This window comes from Phyllostomus hastatus, unplaced genomic scaffold, assembly GCF_019186645.2.
Source record: "Phyllostomus hastatus isolate PE091 unplaced genomic scaffold, TTU_PhHast_1.1 phas_scaffold_55, whole genome shotgun sequence".
Lineage (NCBI taxonomy): Eukaryota > Metazoa > Chordata > Mammalia > Chiroptera > Phyllostomidae > Phyllostomus > Phyllostomus hastatus.
Genome location: NW_025334035.1, coordinates 4,724,308 through 4,741,278, shown reverse-complemented (window position 1 = coordinate 4,741,278; position 16,971 = coordinate 4,724,308). Strand labels below are relative to the sequence as shown.

Here is a 16,971-nt window from a genome sequence, read left to right as displayed (position 1 = left end):
TACATTACAAATGCATTGCCTTTGAGACAATCCATTGTTTCAGATCGATCGGTGAACATTTGTGGGGAAGACTTGAAATGTTTCTTGGGTTTTTGTTTGTTTGTTTTATCCATCTCACCATGTTCGCCTGTGGTATGGGCAGGTGGACTACAAGGCAGACGAGTGGCTGATGAAGAACATGGACCCTCTGAATGACAATGTGGCCACGCTCCTGCACCAGTCGTCAGACAGATTTGTTGCAGAGCTTTGGAAGGATGGTAAGAATGTGCTTATGCTTGTGATTAAGTTTGGCCAGAATCGTTTACAATTAAGGATTATATGTGGTTCTCTTATTTTTATATATATATATATGTGTGTGTGTGTGTGTGCATATACATCAATATTTTACTTTAAAACTACTTCCCTAGAGCAGGGCTGCCATTCTATCGGAATTATCCCACTTTAAGAATACATGGGTAACAAGACATCTGCCTTCTTGGGCAGATGCTATGGGCAGTGTGGAAACATTCTGGCTCAGAGACATAAAGACGTGCGCCTATGCCACAGGCCACGCTGGTCCCAGTTAGGTTATAATCCAAGAGTCCTGAGACACAAAGCCTGAGAAGCATTGTGCACTTTTTCTGTGGCATACAGGTCAGCTGAGCTGTGTCCTTAGCCATTGCCAGCCTTCCACACACACGTACAAAGTGACTGATGAGCACACTCAGATCCCTGCATGTAGATCAGTTTCTGTTTCCATAAGTCCTCCTAGTTCTTTGTTTACATGAACCTCAGGCAAAGATTTTAGGAATTTTTTTTAAAGATTTTATTTGTTTTTTAGAGAGAGGGGAAGAGAGGGAGAGAACATCAATGTGTTGTTGCCCCTCACACACCGCACACTGGGGACCTGGCCTGCAACCCAGGCATGTGCCCTGACTGGGGATCGAAGTGGCAACCTTTTGGTTCTCAGGCCTGTGCTCAATCCACTGAGCCACACCAGCCAGGGCTTAGCGAATTTTTTTTTGTCATAGACTAGAAAGTTTTGCTAGTACCAGAGAAACAGACCATCTCTGTATATATATGCCTAGTGGGATCCAGTGTCTTTCAGAACTGAGTTCTCATTGCTACATTTCCTCCTGATTGTATCCTACCTCTTCACTTGGCCTCAGGCCATGCAGGACCTTAGCCCAGATCTGTCCCTTGTGCAGCCTCGACCCCGAGGCAGGGCCTATTCAGTAACCTGGCTCACTGGCTCGCTTCTGTGTTTTCTGTATTAGATCAAGAGCTTGTAATCTAGCTGTCTTCTCAGAGGCAGAGAGAAAGAAATACAGTATACACAAGAGAAGCGTTTAGCCAGTTGGGGCAAAAGGAAAGACATAGAAAGAGAAGAGTGAAGGCAGAGAAGCGAGTAGGGGGAAAGACACCCCTATCAAAGGGAATCCAGTCCAGAACAACCTTATACATGAGCCCAGGGGAATGTGAGGAGCCTGCAGGGTGGGGTGCACTGTAGACATGGTGGTGTGCGTCCTGGGCAGAGAGCATGTAAAAGGAGGGGTTTGTGAAACACGCTAGGTGTCCAGTGAGTAAAATGGAAGCTTTTTACCTTTGTGCCATTGGATGAAAGCCTTCAAACCATATTGAGTGTCATTGTACTTGCAGTGACCTGGTCAGCTGGGTGCCATGTGAGGAGAAGAGAAGCAGGAAGCTAATGTGGCATCGGTGGTGCCTTCATAGTCGTGGGACTCCTGGCCCTGTCAGTATGAAATGTTAGAGTGGAATCTGAGGAACTGGAACCAGAGCAGGAAAAGGACTCTGAGTGCCACTCGTCATAGGGTGTCCACAGGTGCTAGAAAAACGGCACCGGTGAGGTGGAACTGCACACGGGAAGTGCCACCAAGGGAAGGGAAAGGAGTGATGCTGCCAGTCGTGAATACCTGCATTCTGTCAGGGGTCGAGTCTATTGTGCCTGGACGGGGCACAGTGTGGGTTGGAGTTGCCCATGGTTCCCCTCCTCCTGGCACTCCTCTTAGGTCTGAGAGCACAGGAAAGGCAGTGAGCCATGCAGCCGGGTTTGAGGACCACAGATACCTGCTGAGTGCTGTGTGAGTGGTGCGGAACAAGCTTGTAGCAGTGTACAACACAGCAAGGGCCTACCTTTCTCCCGGGGTGCTAAGTTAAAATGCGGTGGAGGAGGAGGCAGTTTCCCTTGTCTTGGAAAGATAATAAGTTGTTGAAAAAATAAGGAAAACTGACATTTACTGAACACTTACTACAGTTTTTCAGCACTAATGTATGAGCATCTGTGTCCTGATCATGCCTTAAAGGTTGAGCAGCGAGTAGACTCCCGTGAGCTAGCTCAGCTAGGGCTGGGGAGCATTTCGGGGAGTGAAGTCAGCATGGGAGAAGGAGGGGTGAGTGATCACACTCGGAAGTGGGAGATCATAGCCCAGGGTAAGTGTTCCCTTTGGGCTTTGGAGCAGGGCTGGGGCAAAAGGGTGTGGGCAGGAAATGAGGCCCGTGACGGTCAAGACCAGACCGTGGAGAAGCCTGACTGCCGGGCTCCAAGGACTGGACTTGATGGAGTAAAGAGCCTCAGCTGGTTGGTGAGCCAGGCGCGGGAAGATGGTGTGGACTTGAAGAAGGGACACTGGCAGTGTTTGCTGGCTGGATTGGTGGGAAAGAACCTCGAGGTGGGCATGGACAGGATGAACAGGAAAAGAGGAACAGAGGGCAGTGGAATTTTTATTCTGGAAGCCTCAAAAATTGATTTTTTTTCTTCATTTTGAAGGAGAAAAGATGCAGATATTTGGGAAATTAAAGATGGTAATAGAAGAAATTATGTCCTGAGTTTACATACTGGTTCTGATGTTGTGAACCACTAAGACTCTTATCTTTAAATTTCTTAACCTAAAATGATCTGTGGAATTCCCTATGGAGCACCTGACCCATTCATATAACACTGCGTTTGTAACCGTGCGCGCCCTGGTTGTCATCTGCGAGTTCTGTGGCACTTGGGAATGCAGAGGGCCATGCCCGGCCTGGCCTTGCAGCCTGTCGATGGTTGGACACTCGGGATGGGCAGACACTGTCATAGGACAGAGCGAGCCTTTGTCTTGGCTCCCAGCTTCCGTGGCTTCCTCCTTCCACTCTTCTCCTGTCACTCCATGCCCCGCCATCCCCTGGGGTGGGAGCGCCTGTGGCAGCAGTGGGTCAGAGGCTTCAAGAACGTAAGGTCCGGCCAGCGCAGAGGCGTCGGGCTGCAGTCCTGTCACAGATGATGTGCCCAGGGGCAGGGCCGGGTCTGCGGAGGACTCCCCCGCCTTTTTGTGCTTTCCATAGCTGCAGGGATGCTACTTTCTTGATTCCAGAAACGCTGAGTGAAAACTTGCAGCCTCGGGGAGCCCCTTCAGTCCTGGCCCGAGCCCTGTCCCTCTGTGTTTAGTCCACAGCTCAGACCCCAGACTGTACAGCCCCATGCTTGCCCTTGCCTTTCTACAGATAGGTGTTTGGCAGTGTGTGTAGCCACTTTTGTCAAAACACAGTGGTAGGAATTTTGCCTACCCCAGTTTGATTTGGCTGTGTTAGTGTCTGCTCTGGAATATTCTCTCATGTCTGCTCTACTGATAATGCTGCTATCTGTAGGAAGTCCTCTTGCTCATCAGCTCAGGTGGACAGTGATTTAGTGTCATCTGAGTTACAGGATCTTAGAGGTCACTCCCTGCCGGGGGAGGGGCAGGCAGAGCAGCAGAGGCGTGTTGGTGAGATTTTTGAGGGTCATGTGTTCCATACATGAGGTCTGAGGAGGGTGCTAAGATGGAATTCATCACCGCTCACTCTGCGTGTGGAGATTACTTGGGACAAGGGTAGCTTTTTCTCCAGGAAAAGAAAATCACCTTTTCTACCTTTATAACTACATAAATGCAAAAGCAGAAAATAACAAGTGGACTCTGAATATATGAATATGTGATATAGGAGTACAGTTTGCCTGTGAGGGTGCCATGGCTTGAATAGAAAACCTTATGTGTTGAAATAACTTTGTGTTAGAATTACAGTTTTCTCAAGACCAAACCAGGAGAAATAAAATTTTTTGGTGGCAGCCCTGCCCTAGAGATTCATAGTGCCCTCCTTTTTACTAAAAGATGTTTTGGGATCTTGCTACCAGCTGCACAGGACTTCTTGCCACTTCTTGGGGCTTATCTACAGAAAAAAATCCCCAAAACTAAAGATCGCATTTTTAATGTAAATGTGCCCCATTGGCTGTTTTTAGGAGGAATGGTATGATAAGTTCCTTCCTTATGATTTAAAGTTATTTTAACATTTTCTTGCAACAGAACTTGAATTTTGCTTTCCTTAATCATAGTTACCTGTTAGTAATTTGTGTTTAAAGTAAACAGTAAAGTAAACAGACTTTGTGTCCAAAGTCTGTACTGGAAGTAAATTACACAGCAGTATAAATTTGGACAGTGAAAGCTACTAATAAATACATTTCCCAGAGTGCTGTGATTTATTGCAGCCTTGCTCTAATTTGCTAATTGCAAGATCATTTTATGAAGGACAACTCAACTAGTACCTTATAATGCTTAAAATTTCATCCTGCATTTACATCGGAGTAATCATTTAACATTGTTGTGATAAAATGTTCACACCTGGAGTTGGGAATAAGCGTTTTTTATTTAGATTAAGTTTATTTTATAAAGAACTTTGTCCAAATGTGCAAATTTTCTAAATAGTAATGTTTGCATGGGATCTTCCCTGGACTGGCTACTTTTGTAGCTCAATTTCAAAGTTTACTTGTGATGTCGAATGTCTTTCACACTAACTGAAGTGTTTGTGTATTTGCTCTTCTGTCCTCCTGTTTTTGCTGTTTCTCTGCTTTAGAGATTCAGAATATTCAGAGAGCTTCTTTCTATGACAGTGTTTCTGGTCTTCATGAGCCACCAGGTGAATGTATGAAGCCTGTAGGTCTTCCAAAGCAGAAGGGTTTTATGCCCACAGGAAGAACTTGCAGGGGGGCTGGCAGGGGGGCCTGGGAGGGCAGGGTAGACTGGGGGTGGGGCTGGTTTCTGGGTTTCTGTTTTTGTTTTGCTCATAGACCTGCATGAACCTTTCATTTCATGCTCAGTTTTATTCTACTTCAAGGCAACTGTTTGAGTGCATAAACAATCCAATTGCTACTGCCTACACATTGCTTCTTATTTTATGCATAGCACTTACAGCACTGCATATTAAAAGGTATGTCACTACCTTTTCCAGTAATGCCACTTTGATACACAGTCCTCTAAGGAAATTGTTAGGAATTGATCTACTAAATAATGTCTTCTTTGTCATTTAGTTACCTTTAAATTTTCAACTCTAAGAAATTCCAAAGAGGAGTTTTTTCTTCAAGTCATTTACATTTTGTGAACAAATAAGTCCATATTTATCTCCCATGTGTTGGTCTCATCATTATACCTTTTGTTTGGGATTTATGTGCATATCTGGCTACTTGGCTTTTTCTTTTGAACTGGAGATCATGAAACTCTGCAAGTCTTGATATATGTAAGGCGAGACTAAGAGTGGACTGGTGTTAGAATTTGTACATTGGATGTGACATTGACCTCCAAATGTGTGGGCCTTGTGGTCTGAATCCTCATCCCACTTTAAAATACAGCCTAACCATGGCTAAGAGTCCCCAAAAAGCCCAATATAAAGCGAGTATCACTCAGCCGTGCAGTTATTTAGTGAAGTTATCACATAGTGAAATTTAAAAATACAGTCCAATTCTTCTTACTAAATTTCCCTTTATAATTTTTGGACCATGATAATGCTGAGATCTGTATCTAAGTCAAAAGTTGTTTTAAAAATATGTTGGAGGAATGTGTACATTTTCATCCAAGTCAGGATTCCTGCCATCAGTTCTAGTTTACATACCATAGTATGTAAAACATACTATGGAAACACTACTTTGATTAAGTTTACACATACTTTGGAAACAAAGTGGATTGCGAGCACTGGGGGCGGGAGTGGGAGGAGATAGAGTATGCCAGAGATCATTCCACGAGCGGGAGTGAATACTCCACAGGAGAACTCCAAAGGAAGAAATCCTCACACTCAGCCATCCTGGGCCTCGGGCAGTACGGGCAAAGCTGAATTAGTCAGGAGAGGGAGCCAGGAGGTAGTTTTAAGTGTATGGTCTGCCTGTGACTTGTGCTTGGTTAAAGGGCTAGTGCTTGACCTTTTGGACTTTCTCCCAAAGCCAAATGTCCTCTTTAAACTAATTCCCTTTACCTGTTTTTGGATTTCTAATTTTTCAAGGGAATTCCAGGTTGTGAGCTCCTTGAGAGCCAGGGCAGCGCCCATGTTTGCTCACCCTCATTTCCTTGGCACCTGGCTCGGAGTGGGCACCATAAGTAAGTCACCGAGTGAGGGAACTGGTGCAGCAGCTTTGCCTCACATGCCCGCTGCAACCCTTCCTTCTCCTGCAGGGTAGATGCTCTTCTTTGTGGGTCATGATCTTCAGGGTGTATGACCAGGTGTTTTCTGTGCCTTCAGGATCAAGGACAGAGCCACTCTTAGATGGCGTCATTCTGGCAGGGGCCTCACTGTGGCACTGAAAATGTGCTTGGTTCTCTCTCTCGGTGAAGTGTCCTTTGGTTGAGTCACTCAGTGGAACTAAGCATCAGGGATCTCAGCCTTTCTTCCCCTTAGAGGGCCTTCCAACCCCCATGGCTAAACTCGGTCTTTCTATAGAGTGCGAAGTGTTTCTACACCAGACATCTTCCTCCTCTGTGTGTGTCCATGGGTTCAAACCCCAGGTAGCAGGTTTGACAAGAAAATGTGGCCTTTCACATTTTCAGTGATTTCTCAGAAGACGGTGGTAGGAAAATAACATTATGAAGAATAGGAAGGCTTTTGAGAGTAAGAACAAGAGACTGGGCTAAAGAGAGGTTTCCAAAAGCATCAGAGTAACAGAATTCCTAGAGACAAAATAGGGAGGTCATACAAGTTTGTGTTGCAGACTAAAGGACTGTTTTCTTCCAAACATAAGTCTAGCCTTCTGAGCTAACTGGTAGTGGAAGATGTAAGCCCAATAAACCAGTGAAGAGGGATCTTAACCCCAAAGTTACAGGCGGGGTGTTTAGACTCAGAGGGTCTGTGACAGGGCTTATCTGTGGCTTTAGTTCTGATCCAAACTGTGTGGGAGGAACAGTTGTGGCTAATCCGCTCTGATGCAGGTTTGAGCCTGCCGTCCCCCTCACAGAGTAGTACCCGTTTAGGTTCTCTGAGCCATCAGGAGTGCGGGGTGGCTGCTGACATCTGGAAGGTACCACCAGAGAAAATGTGAAAAGTACGTGAAGCAAGTTTTAATTATTGATACAGAAGTCCCTCACCCCTTTTCAATCTTCCAAAGAAGCCTTACTTGAAAAGTGGTCGCAGCAGTTCATCTGAGACTGAGAGTCCCCGAGGAGAGGCTGGCTCCCGCTGCAGGGGGCCTTCCCCAGTTGCCGCTGCTCCTGAGTCTTCCCTCATCTGCTGATTCCCACTGAGGCCATAGCTGCCTCCTGATATCTCGGGGAAAGGCTCTGCCTTAGCCACGCTTCAGATGAAGACATTCCAAAACTTTGAACCAGCCTTCCGCGCCCTCCCCCAGTAAGTCATTAAAGGAAGTTCTACTTAGATTGAAGTAGCATGACTGATAAAATAGTAATCATTTAATTCTCCTTGTAGGTTATTGTATCAGCTGGTCGTGAATCTCTATTTTGAGTGCCATTTTAGGATCTATGGTTTAGGTCCAACACAGTTTATGTGCTTATTAGTTCACTTGCCATCATTTTCAGCAGCTGAAGATTTGTCGTTGTTGCGGTATAGTCTACTCCTCCCTATTTTATTTTGAGTCTTAATAGGATCTGGGAGCCCCAGGAGAAGCAGCTTTCGGGTACTGCAGCTTGAGTGAGTTCCTGAGGTCGAATGGGGACAGTGGCACTTAGTTCTCAGGGTTCTTGTGAGTATCACACAAGGCAATGTGAGCCTGCACCTGGCACACGGGAGGCGCCCAATTGCAGGACGTCTGGGATCACACTCGCAGCGGCTGCTCCACGGCTGTTGCAGTTGCTCGTGCCCCGTTGTTGCCCTTGTAACTGAAAAACAAAATCAAGTAATGTGTCTTTCCTTGGCTATTATTTAATGCAAGTCCACTTTTATTCACAGTGCCCCAAGGCCAAGCAGATCAGCAGTCATGCTGCACTGCCCAGTGCCAGCATGAATTAAGTACGTGGGACCTGCCAAGGGGAGAGCGAGCGCAGAAGCAGATGAATGGGGCTTCCTGTTTGCCCAGCAGCTTTGGCTTCTGCAGGGGATGGGAAAGTACAGATGAGGGAGCTAAAGGAGACAAATTCAAGTTCAACTTACACTAGTGCTTGGGAGAAGGAATATTGCTGTCAACCTCTGGACTTCCTGCAGTTTTTCTAAAATTCCCAAAAATTATAGAACAATTAACAGCCATTATAAACTTGTTACTGCTGTGTAATAGGAACATTATGGAGATATTCTATTTGACGTTAAGATTGTTTCTGGGAATTGATGGCCATTAAATATTTGTTTCTGAATTTGTTTTTAACTGTTACATTTTAGTACATGTGAGAGTAGCGTTGTCTCAGTTTGTTTAAATGAGCATTGAGAACATGCTATATGCCTAGAACGGCTTCAGGTACCAAGAGGCCTTTTGAAGGAGTATTTCATGGAATTTTTATTTATCATCGTCTGGCTATTAAAATAAGTTTTTCTTCCCTTTTGTAGTTTTTAGCTATAGTAACTGTGGTGAGATTTTGAAGAGCTGGCTTAAATACTTTAAATTAAACTTAGTATCACTAATGTTTGGGCCCATATACAGATTTGGAGAACATGAAACTCTCATATATCTCTTGTCCCTGAGGCTGCGGGCCAGTGAGCATGTGGGCTCTAGATGGTGTCATTCCTTATTTTTCAAAAACTGTTAATAATGACAGCTTTATGAAATAGATGATTACAAACTGCATTTTTCTTTTATTAAACTAATTTGCCCTTACAGATTACAGGTCTATGGAGCTCATCTGATTTCTCACTACCCAAATAAGTTTGTATATTAATAAATTAAGTGTTTGTGTAAAATACTTGGAAATCTTTTCAGGCTACTGGGCAACCAGGCAATGAATTTCAGTGCCCACCAGCAGCCATAACCAGGCTCCCCTGCTACCTCAGGGAAGAGTTTGCAGTGGGAGAATAAATAGAACCACTCTCTGCCCAGAAACCATGGGCACTAAGATACTCGCAGGTTTTAGCAGCAGTATTAGGTCCCCGAAGGAGCAGTGATGCTCATTTCAAGGAGCTGCTAGAATCTTGTCTTTGCACTTTCGGCCTTTCTCCAATTTCTGCTCAAACCATTTTCAACAGTAACATGTAAAATTGAGATTATAGTCTTGATTTTTCTTTTTTCTTTTTTTTTTTCAGTGAACTCACATATTATTAGTGTGGCTCAAATCATTTAACACAGTTCCCAAAGATAATATTACCCACAAGATAATTTTGCTCATTGGTGAAAGCTAACCCTGAGCTTAAATTTTTTTCAAGTTGATAAAAGGCATCTTTTATTTATTTTTAAAATATTTTTTAGTTTTTCTTTTTAAGTATTTTTATTGATTATGCTATTACAGTTTTCCTAATTTTCCCCCTTTATTGCCTCTCCACCTGGCCCCTCAACCCTCCAGCATACCACCCCCCATACTTAGTTTATGTCCATGGGTTGTGCATGTAAGTTCTTTGAGTTCTCTGTTTCCTATACCATTTCTTATCTCTCCCCATCTATTTTATGCCTACTAATTATGCTTCTTATTCCCTGTACCATTTCCCCCTATTTCTCTCTTCCCCTCCCCACTGAACTGTGTGATGTCCATTTCTCTGATTCTTTTCCTGTTCTAGTTGTTTGCTTAGTTTGTGTTTTTATTGTTTGTCTTTTCTTTTAGGTTCATTTGTTGATAGTGTAAGTTTGTTGTCATTTTACTGTTCATAGTTTTTATCTTTTTCTTAGATAAGTCCCTTTAACATTTCATAGAATAATGGCTTGGTGATGATGAACTCCTTTAACTTGACCTTATCTGAGAAGCACTTTATCTGCCCTTCCATTCTAAATGAAAGCTTTACTGGATAGAGTGATCTTGGATATAGGTCCTTGCCTTTCATGACTTCAAATGCTTCTTTCCAGCCCCTTCTTGCCTGCAAGGTTTATTTGAGAAATCAGCTGATAGTCATAAGGGAACTCCTTAAGGTAACTGTCTCCTTATCTCTTGCTGCTTTTAGGATATTCTCTTTGTCTTTAATCTTGGGTAACTTAATGATGATGTGCCTTGGTGTGTTCTTCTTTGGGTCCAGCTTCTTTGGGACTCTCTGGGCTTCCTGGAAGTCTATTTCCTTCACGAGATTGGGGAAGTTTTCCTTCATTATGTGTTCAAATGAGTTTTCAGTTTCTTGCTGTTACACTTCTCCTTCTGGCACCCCTGTAATTCGGATATTGGAACGTTTCAGGTTGTCCCAGAGGTTTGTAAGTCTCTCCACTTTTTTGAATTCTTATTTCCTTATTTTGTTCCTGTTGGATGTTTATTTTTCTCTTTTGTTCCAAATCATTGCTTTGAACCCTTGTTTCCTTCCTGTCACTGTTGGTTCCCTGAATATTTTGCTTTATTTCATTTTGGGTATCTTACATTTGTTTTTTCATTTTTCGACCAGGCTCAGTCAGTCCTATGAGCATTTTAATTACCAGGGCTTTAAATTCTCCATCAGATAGGTTGGCTATCTCCTTATCGCTGAGCTCTCTTTCTGAAGTTTTACTCTGTCTTTTCATTTGGGCCATATTTCTTTGTCTTGGTGCACCAGTCTGGTTGTTCTGGTTAATTTTTTCTTTAATTTCTTGGTTGTCGGAGTGCCTTGCAGTTTGATTTTCTGGCACTTCTGGTTGTTTGTTGATTTTAGATTGGTTGGTATCCTCCCTTTGGTTGTACAAGGAACTGAAAGGTCTCTACCCTCTAAGGGTTCCTTGGCTGGAACTCCTAAATTTTTTTAAAGATTTTATTTATTTATTTTTTAGACAGAGGGGAAGGGAGGGAGAAAGAAGGAGAGAAACATCAATGTGTGTTGCCTCTCACATGCCCCCAACTGGGGACCTGGCCTGCAACCCAGGCATGTGCCCCGACTGGGAATTCAACTGGTGACCCTTTGGTTCTCATGCCAGCACTCAGTCCACTGAGCCACACCAGCCACAGCCAGAATTCCTAAATTCTTGAATTTTTTTAAAGATTTTATTTATTTATTTTTAGAGAGGGAAGGGAGGGAGATGGGGGGGGGGACATCAATGTGTGGTTGCTGGGGGTTATAGCCTACAACCCAGGCATGTACCCTGGCTGGGAATCGAACCTGCGACGCTTTGGTTCGCAGCCCAAGCTCAATCCACTGAGCTACCCCAGCCAGGACTAAATTCTTGAATTTAAAAAAGAAAAAGAAAGAAAGAAAATCCAATGCATGCTGAATTTTGAGCTTTGGATTACCTTGATTAAAAACAAATTTGAAAATCAGGTGCATTGTGATTATATTTACTGTAAAAAGCAGTTTGGTGCTGGGGCCTGCTTTGTTAGGCCGCCATCACGTTGTGTGAAGAGCAGGCCAGAGCACTGCAAACCAGCGTGCTCAGTCCCCACGCAGTAAGCACTGTGCCTCCTTTTGTTTTGGGGGTGGCCTGTTTTCAGGGCAATTTTGTGTTCATTCAACAGATACTAAATAGCTTAATTAAATAGCTACTGTGTGCCGGACACCACATTCAGGCCAACATTAGGTGGGAGGCTCAGTCCAGCGAGAAGATATACACAGAATAGAGTGAAGTGGTCCCAGGGATCTGGCCCAGGGGATTTGAAAACTAGAGAAGGGAGTAGCCTATTTAGTTCAGAGGCAGGTGGAAACCAGAGCCTAGGAAGTGGTAGCTGGGTAAAGAATGGAGATTTTAAAGCCATTGAGCACTTGCCAGAATGGCTAGAAGGAGGGGCCTGCCTTCTAAGCAGAGAAGAGGGTGGAGGCTTGAGGGCCTTGCTTTGGTACCTGTGGGGAAGTGGCAAGGGCAGTACCTTGGCTGAGCACAGGAATGTCTCGCAGACCCCTCACCCTCCGCCCCCAGTCCTGAGGTGGGTCGCATGAGCTCCATTTCACAGAGGAAGACACGGTGGCTTCGAGCAATTGGGTAACTCAACTCCAGATCACACAGCTTGGGAGTGGTGGGTGTTTCTGACTCGCTGAGTTGAGTTCTTCATCACTGGGTTAGATTTCTGGGCTCAGTTATTTGGACCGTGTCCTGTAAGCTATAGGAGAAAATGAAGGATTTTAAGTATAGGAGTAAATAATGTGTATAGTTTTGTCTTTTAGAACTACTTGTTCCTCATTACACCAGGACCAGAGGCATAAATGCTGAGAACATTGTGGGGGAAGGGGAGAGGATGAAGTTAGAGAGTGAGGCCGGAGGAAGGAACCGGTTAGGAGGTTATTGCAGACTCCAGGGGAGACGGTAGAGCCCAAGCCAGGGCAGTGGGGAGCAGGGGGCGGATTGAAGACACTTGGAAATTTGGCTTGGCCCTTGTTGGTGAGCAGCTGGATGTGAGAGGAATCAAGTCCGGCTCCTGGTTTCTGGGTTGAGCAAAGGTGGTTACATGTGCATAGGAAGCAGGGGAGGGGGGCAGGACAGAGGTGGGGTAAAGAGTGTGCTCTACTTTAGGGTATTGGCCTTCTGTCCCTCCTGCCCCTCATCCTCCTCATCTAGCTCTTCCTCCTCCTCAGCTCCTTGGGGCTTGCTCTCAGACTGTGTCTTTTCATTCGACCTTTAGATGGTTCTCCCAGTATCATAACTTTAAGCACTATAAGTCAACAACTCCCAAATTTACCTTTCTAGTTTAGACCTCTCTTCTTAGCAGCAGACTGGAATGTCCACTTGGCATCTCATCGCCACCTTAATGTCTCTCAGGCACCCCAAACTTACATGCAGCCGGGATCCTATCTTCTGACCTGCAGAACCCACTTCTCCCCACCTTCCCAATGGCAGGCGCCGCAGGCTGCTGAGTTGCTCATGCCAAAATCCTTGGAACTATTTTTGACATGTCCCTCTCCCTTATTTTCCTGTGAAGTTAATCATTAAAGCAAGTCAACTCTCCCGCCAAAATGTCTTGAATTTTCCTTCTCTGTCCATCTCCTCTGTAATCTCAGTAGTTCAAGCTACTCTCATTTTTCTTAGCACCTGGATTACTACAGTGGTCAGCTCTCTGGTCTCCCTGGCCTCTGCTCCGGTCCACTCTGTACATAGGAGTCAGAGGAGCGTCCCTCTTCATAGTGCTCTGTTGGCACCAGCTGCTTTCACGTTTTCCTGCCCCGGTCCTTCACACATGCGCTTCCCACTCTTGGCCAGCTCCTCTTCCCCTTCAGACATGCAGTGTAGTTTCTCCAGAGAGAGCTCTGACCACCCATCTCTCTCACAGCATCTTGTTCTTTTCTTTCAATGCATTTCTCACTTTGTAATTGTAAGTGTATTTTATTTCATTTATTCACTAACACATATGTATCAAGCCTGTCATCTGCCAGACCTCATGCTAGGTGCGAGAGATGCAACATTGTAAAAGCAGGTGTGATAAGCATTTACCAAGAATGTATGGAAGGCAGAGAAACCTTTATGACTTCTGGGTGGAGAGAATATAGGTTTTTGGTAATTGGTGCTGGGGAGCCAGGTGTAGCTAATTAAAGTCACAAGTGCAATCACCCAGGATGAGGCTATGGCTTGAGAAAAGCAGGTCAAATAATGTTTGCCTGTACCTGCACCTTGCCTTAGTCTGAAAGAACTTCAGGTGAGTTGAGTCTGGGCTGCTAGGGAGTGCCGTGGTGTATAGGAAGAGCAGAAGAGAAGTCATCAAGGAGACTAGGGTAGCTAGAGGGGTAGACGGAGGTCATGGAGAAGATGGAGTTGACAAGAGATGACAGGTAGAGTCTTCAGAATGCTGCTGCTATGGCCAACAGGTACATGTACCAGGGTCAGGTGAGCTGGCAGTGGGCTGCGTCAGGTAGAGGGAGCGGGGCAAGCCGGAAACCAGGTAGCAGTTGTGCAGTGGGATGATAGTGGGAGAGGGGTGGGGTGGCACATGTGTGGACCCCTCAGAAAGAAGCTGGGCTCTGAGGGGACAGAAGGAGAAGTGGGCAGGCGCAAGTTAAAGAAGTTCATAGTTTCATGGCACAAGCACGGGTAGGGTTTGGTGCTGTTTTTTGCTGGAGCAAATAAAGATGGACAGGTCAAAGGCACAGGAAGGAAAGGTGATCTCTGAGGTGGATGGTAGACAGACCTCAGGGCACAAGCAGAAAGAGAAGCTTTGACCGAAACCCCGGAGTCTGGCGGCTTCACATAGGAGAGATGCTGTTGCAGTGTGCACACATGGGCCTAAAAATGAACCCAGTTTCATCCCCCCTCCTCCCAACTTCCATTTAAGACCTGCATAACTTGAAAAGTTACCTTACCTCCTGGGTCATGGTTTTCTCTTCTGTAAAAACCTCATTGCAAATCAAGACTTGAATGAGGTCTTGATTATAAAGTTCTTTATATAGTGCCAGGTCCCTGTGTACTTTCTGTTCTGGGGAACAAGCGAAAGAAATGGAGGTGGCTGTTAAAATTGAAAGGGGCATTAATAGGGTAGTTCAGTCACTATTTTAATTAACATACTTCAGTAGTGTGTTTTGTTCATTTAACAATTCTTAAATGTGTGCATACAGTGCACCGAGCAGGCCGTGCCAAGGTGCTGGTGCGCCGTGTCGGACTTCTGTTCACAGCCCCATCATTATAAGTGTTAGGTCTCTGCAGGTAATGCAGACTGTCAGCTGCTTTCACAAGAGCAAAGCCTCTGAGAAGCATGACCATCATTAAACTTAGCGTAGACCTAACTCTTTTTAGGAGTCTCTTTCCTATTTTGTGCTCTTGTCCTTTAACAAGTGTTATTCGTGCTTTGAGGAGAGAGCCGAAGTTTACTTCCCCCTAACTACCTGAACTGATGGAATCTAATCTTCCTGCAACTTGAATAACTTTTTTTACTGAAATTCTATGACCAGTAAAAGATGACTTTGGTCCCCAATCCCTGAGCCATATTTGTTAAGTGGACGGACTTGCTTTGTACAGTCATGTATTTTTATGTATACCTTAAGCCATTTCCTATTTTGAGACTTGTCACAGTATCAGTTTGTGTATCAATAATGCCAGCCAATGATCTCTCATTTACCAAATAATTGTATATGTAACAGGCAGAATGTTATCAAAGACAGTGAATTCCTGAAAGTAGCGCAGCGGAGGCACCTGCTGGTACGTGGTATGAAGTGGTCAGCGCTACAGTCCCCGCCGTAGAAGTGTGTGGCTGTTAGTTCCACGGCTTGTGCAGTGTCTGAGTGTGCTGACTGCCTTACCTATATGGCACCTCTTCCCATTCGTTCCACAAAGCTTGTGCTGCTGCACTATCACTGTCTTTTCCTTCCCCGCAAAGGAGTTAGATTTGACTTCTTTCCCTTTTCCTTTTTATTTTCACCAGTGGACCGTATTGTGGGTCTGGATCAAGTCACTGGTATGACTGAGACAGCTTTTGGCTCTGCCTATAAAACCAAAAAGGGCATGTTTCGCACCGTTGGACAACTCTACAAAGAGTCTCTCACCAAGCTGATGGCGACTCTCCGCAACACCAACCCTAACTTTGTTCGCTGCATCATCCCAAATCACGAGAAGCGGGTATGTGTTAATGAGCAAAACCCAGGCTGGCATTTGAAACCGATCTGCGTCAGGTTATAACGATCGAAGTATGGAACTCTCCTTTGCTTACCTAGGCCGGAAAACTGGACCCCCACCTGGTGCTGGATCAGCTGCGCTGTAATGGTGTCCTGGAAGGGATCAGAATCTGTCGCCAGGGGTTCCCCAACCGGATAGTTTTCCAGGAATTCAGACAGAGGTATTGCTAACTTTTCCCTTTTTCCATGTGTATCAAAGCTTATCTTATATGCATCAAAACAGGGAGGTAATGAGGAACCGTTGATCGTGTCCCCTGGGCAGTTTCAGTTCTCACGTGGGAAAGCGGTGACCGGTACTACCTTGGTTGTTGGTCAGGAATGTGGAGGGCCTAGGGGGCCGGTGACCGCTGTGGGGCTCTGAAGACGGTTCTGTCTTCAGGGTGCTGAAGTCAGTTGTGCAATAAACATTTAAAGCTGAGAACTTACAGTTACCTCATGTAAACATTTCTGTCTGGGCTTTAAACATAATTACTTTTTAAGCTGATACTTTAAAATACAGTCATGTGCCACATAACGACCTTTCAATTAATTACAAGCCTCATATATGATGGTGTTCTCACAGATTACAGTAGAGCTGAAAAGTGCCTGTCACCGGTGACCTCGCTGCCATCGTACAGTCACAGCACAATGCGCCACTCGTGTGTCTGCAGGGACGCTGATGTAAACAGGCCTGCGGAGTCGCCATCCGTATGAAAGGATGGCACATAGTTATGTACGCTGTGAAATATGTGACGATGTAGTAAATGACCACAGGTTTATGTACCTGCTGTGCTATACTTTTTATCATTATTGGAGAGTGTACTTTCTATTTGCTAAGAAAATGTTTGTTGTAAAACAGCACGCCATGTTTCATCAGCAGCAGCCTCATTCCTCCTAGGTTCACCACATCTCTTGATCATGTCATTTTCTCTGTGCTTGATTTAATCTCATGTTTTGTACAGTGACGTGCTATACAGGCTTGTGGGTTAAGAATAATAGGCTACACCACACAGCCTGGGTGCGTAGTGGCTGTACCATCTAGGTTCGTGTAGGTGCACTCTGTGATGTTTGCACAATAACGAAGTCACCTGACAACACATTTCTGAGAACATACCTGTCGTTAAGTGTGTATGACTCAATGGATATGTCTGTATTTATGTGCAAATG

At 44.9% G+C, this 16,971-nt stretch overlaps 1 protein-coding gene across 5 annotated transcripts in view; it reads left to right on the top strand.

The window, feature by feature from the left end:
• Positions 1-16,971, top strand: part of MYH10 (myosin heavy chain 10) — a 144,155-nt gene that overhangs the window by 89,990 nt on the left and 37,194 nt on the right. For 3 of the 5 annotated variants that reach the window (XM_045824187.1, XM_045824186.1, XM_045824188.1), the window contains 3 exons: positions 143-257; positions 15,576-15,769; positions 15,865-15,986. In XM_045824187.1, the coding sequence (XP_045680143.1) occupies positions 143-257; positions 15,576-15,769; positions 15,865-15,986 (431 nt within the window). Of the gene's footprint in view, positions 1-142; positions 258-4,857; positions 4,921-15,575; positions 15,770-15,864; positions 15,987-16,971 lie in introns of all 5 variants that reach the window. The other 2 variants (XM_045824184.1, XM_045824185.1) reach the window with 1 other exon arrangement.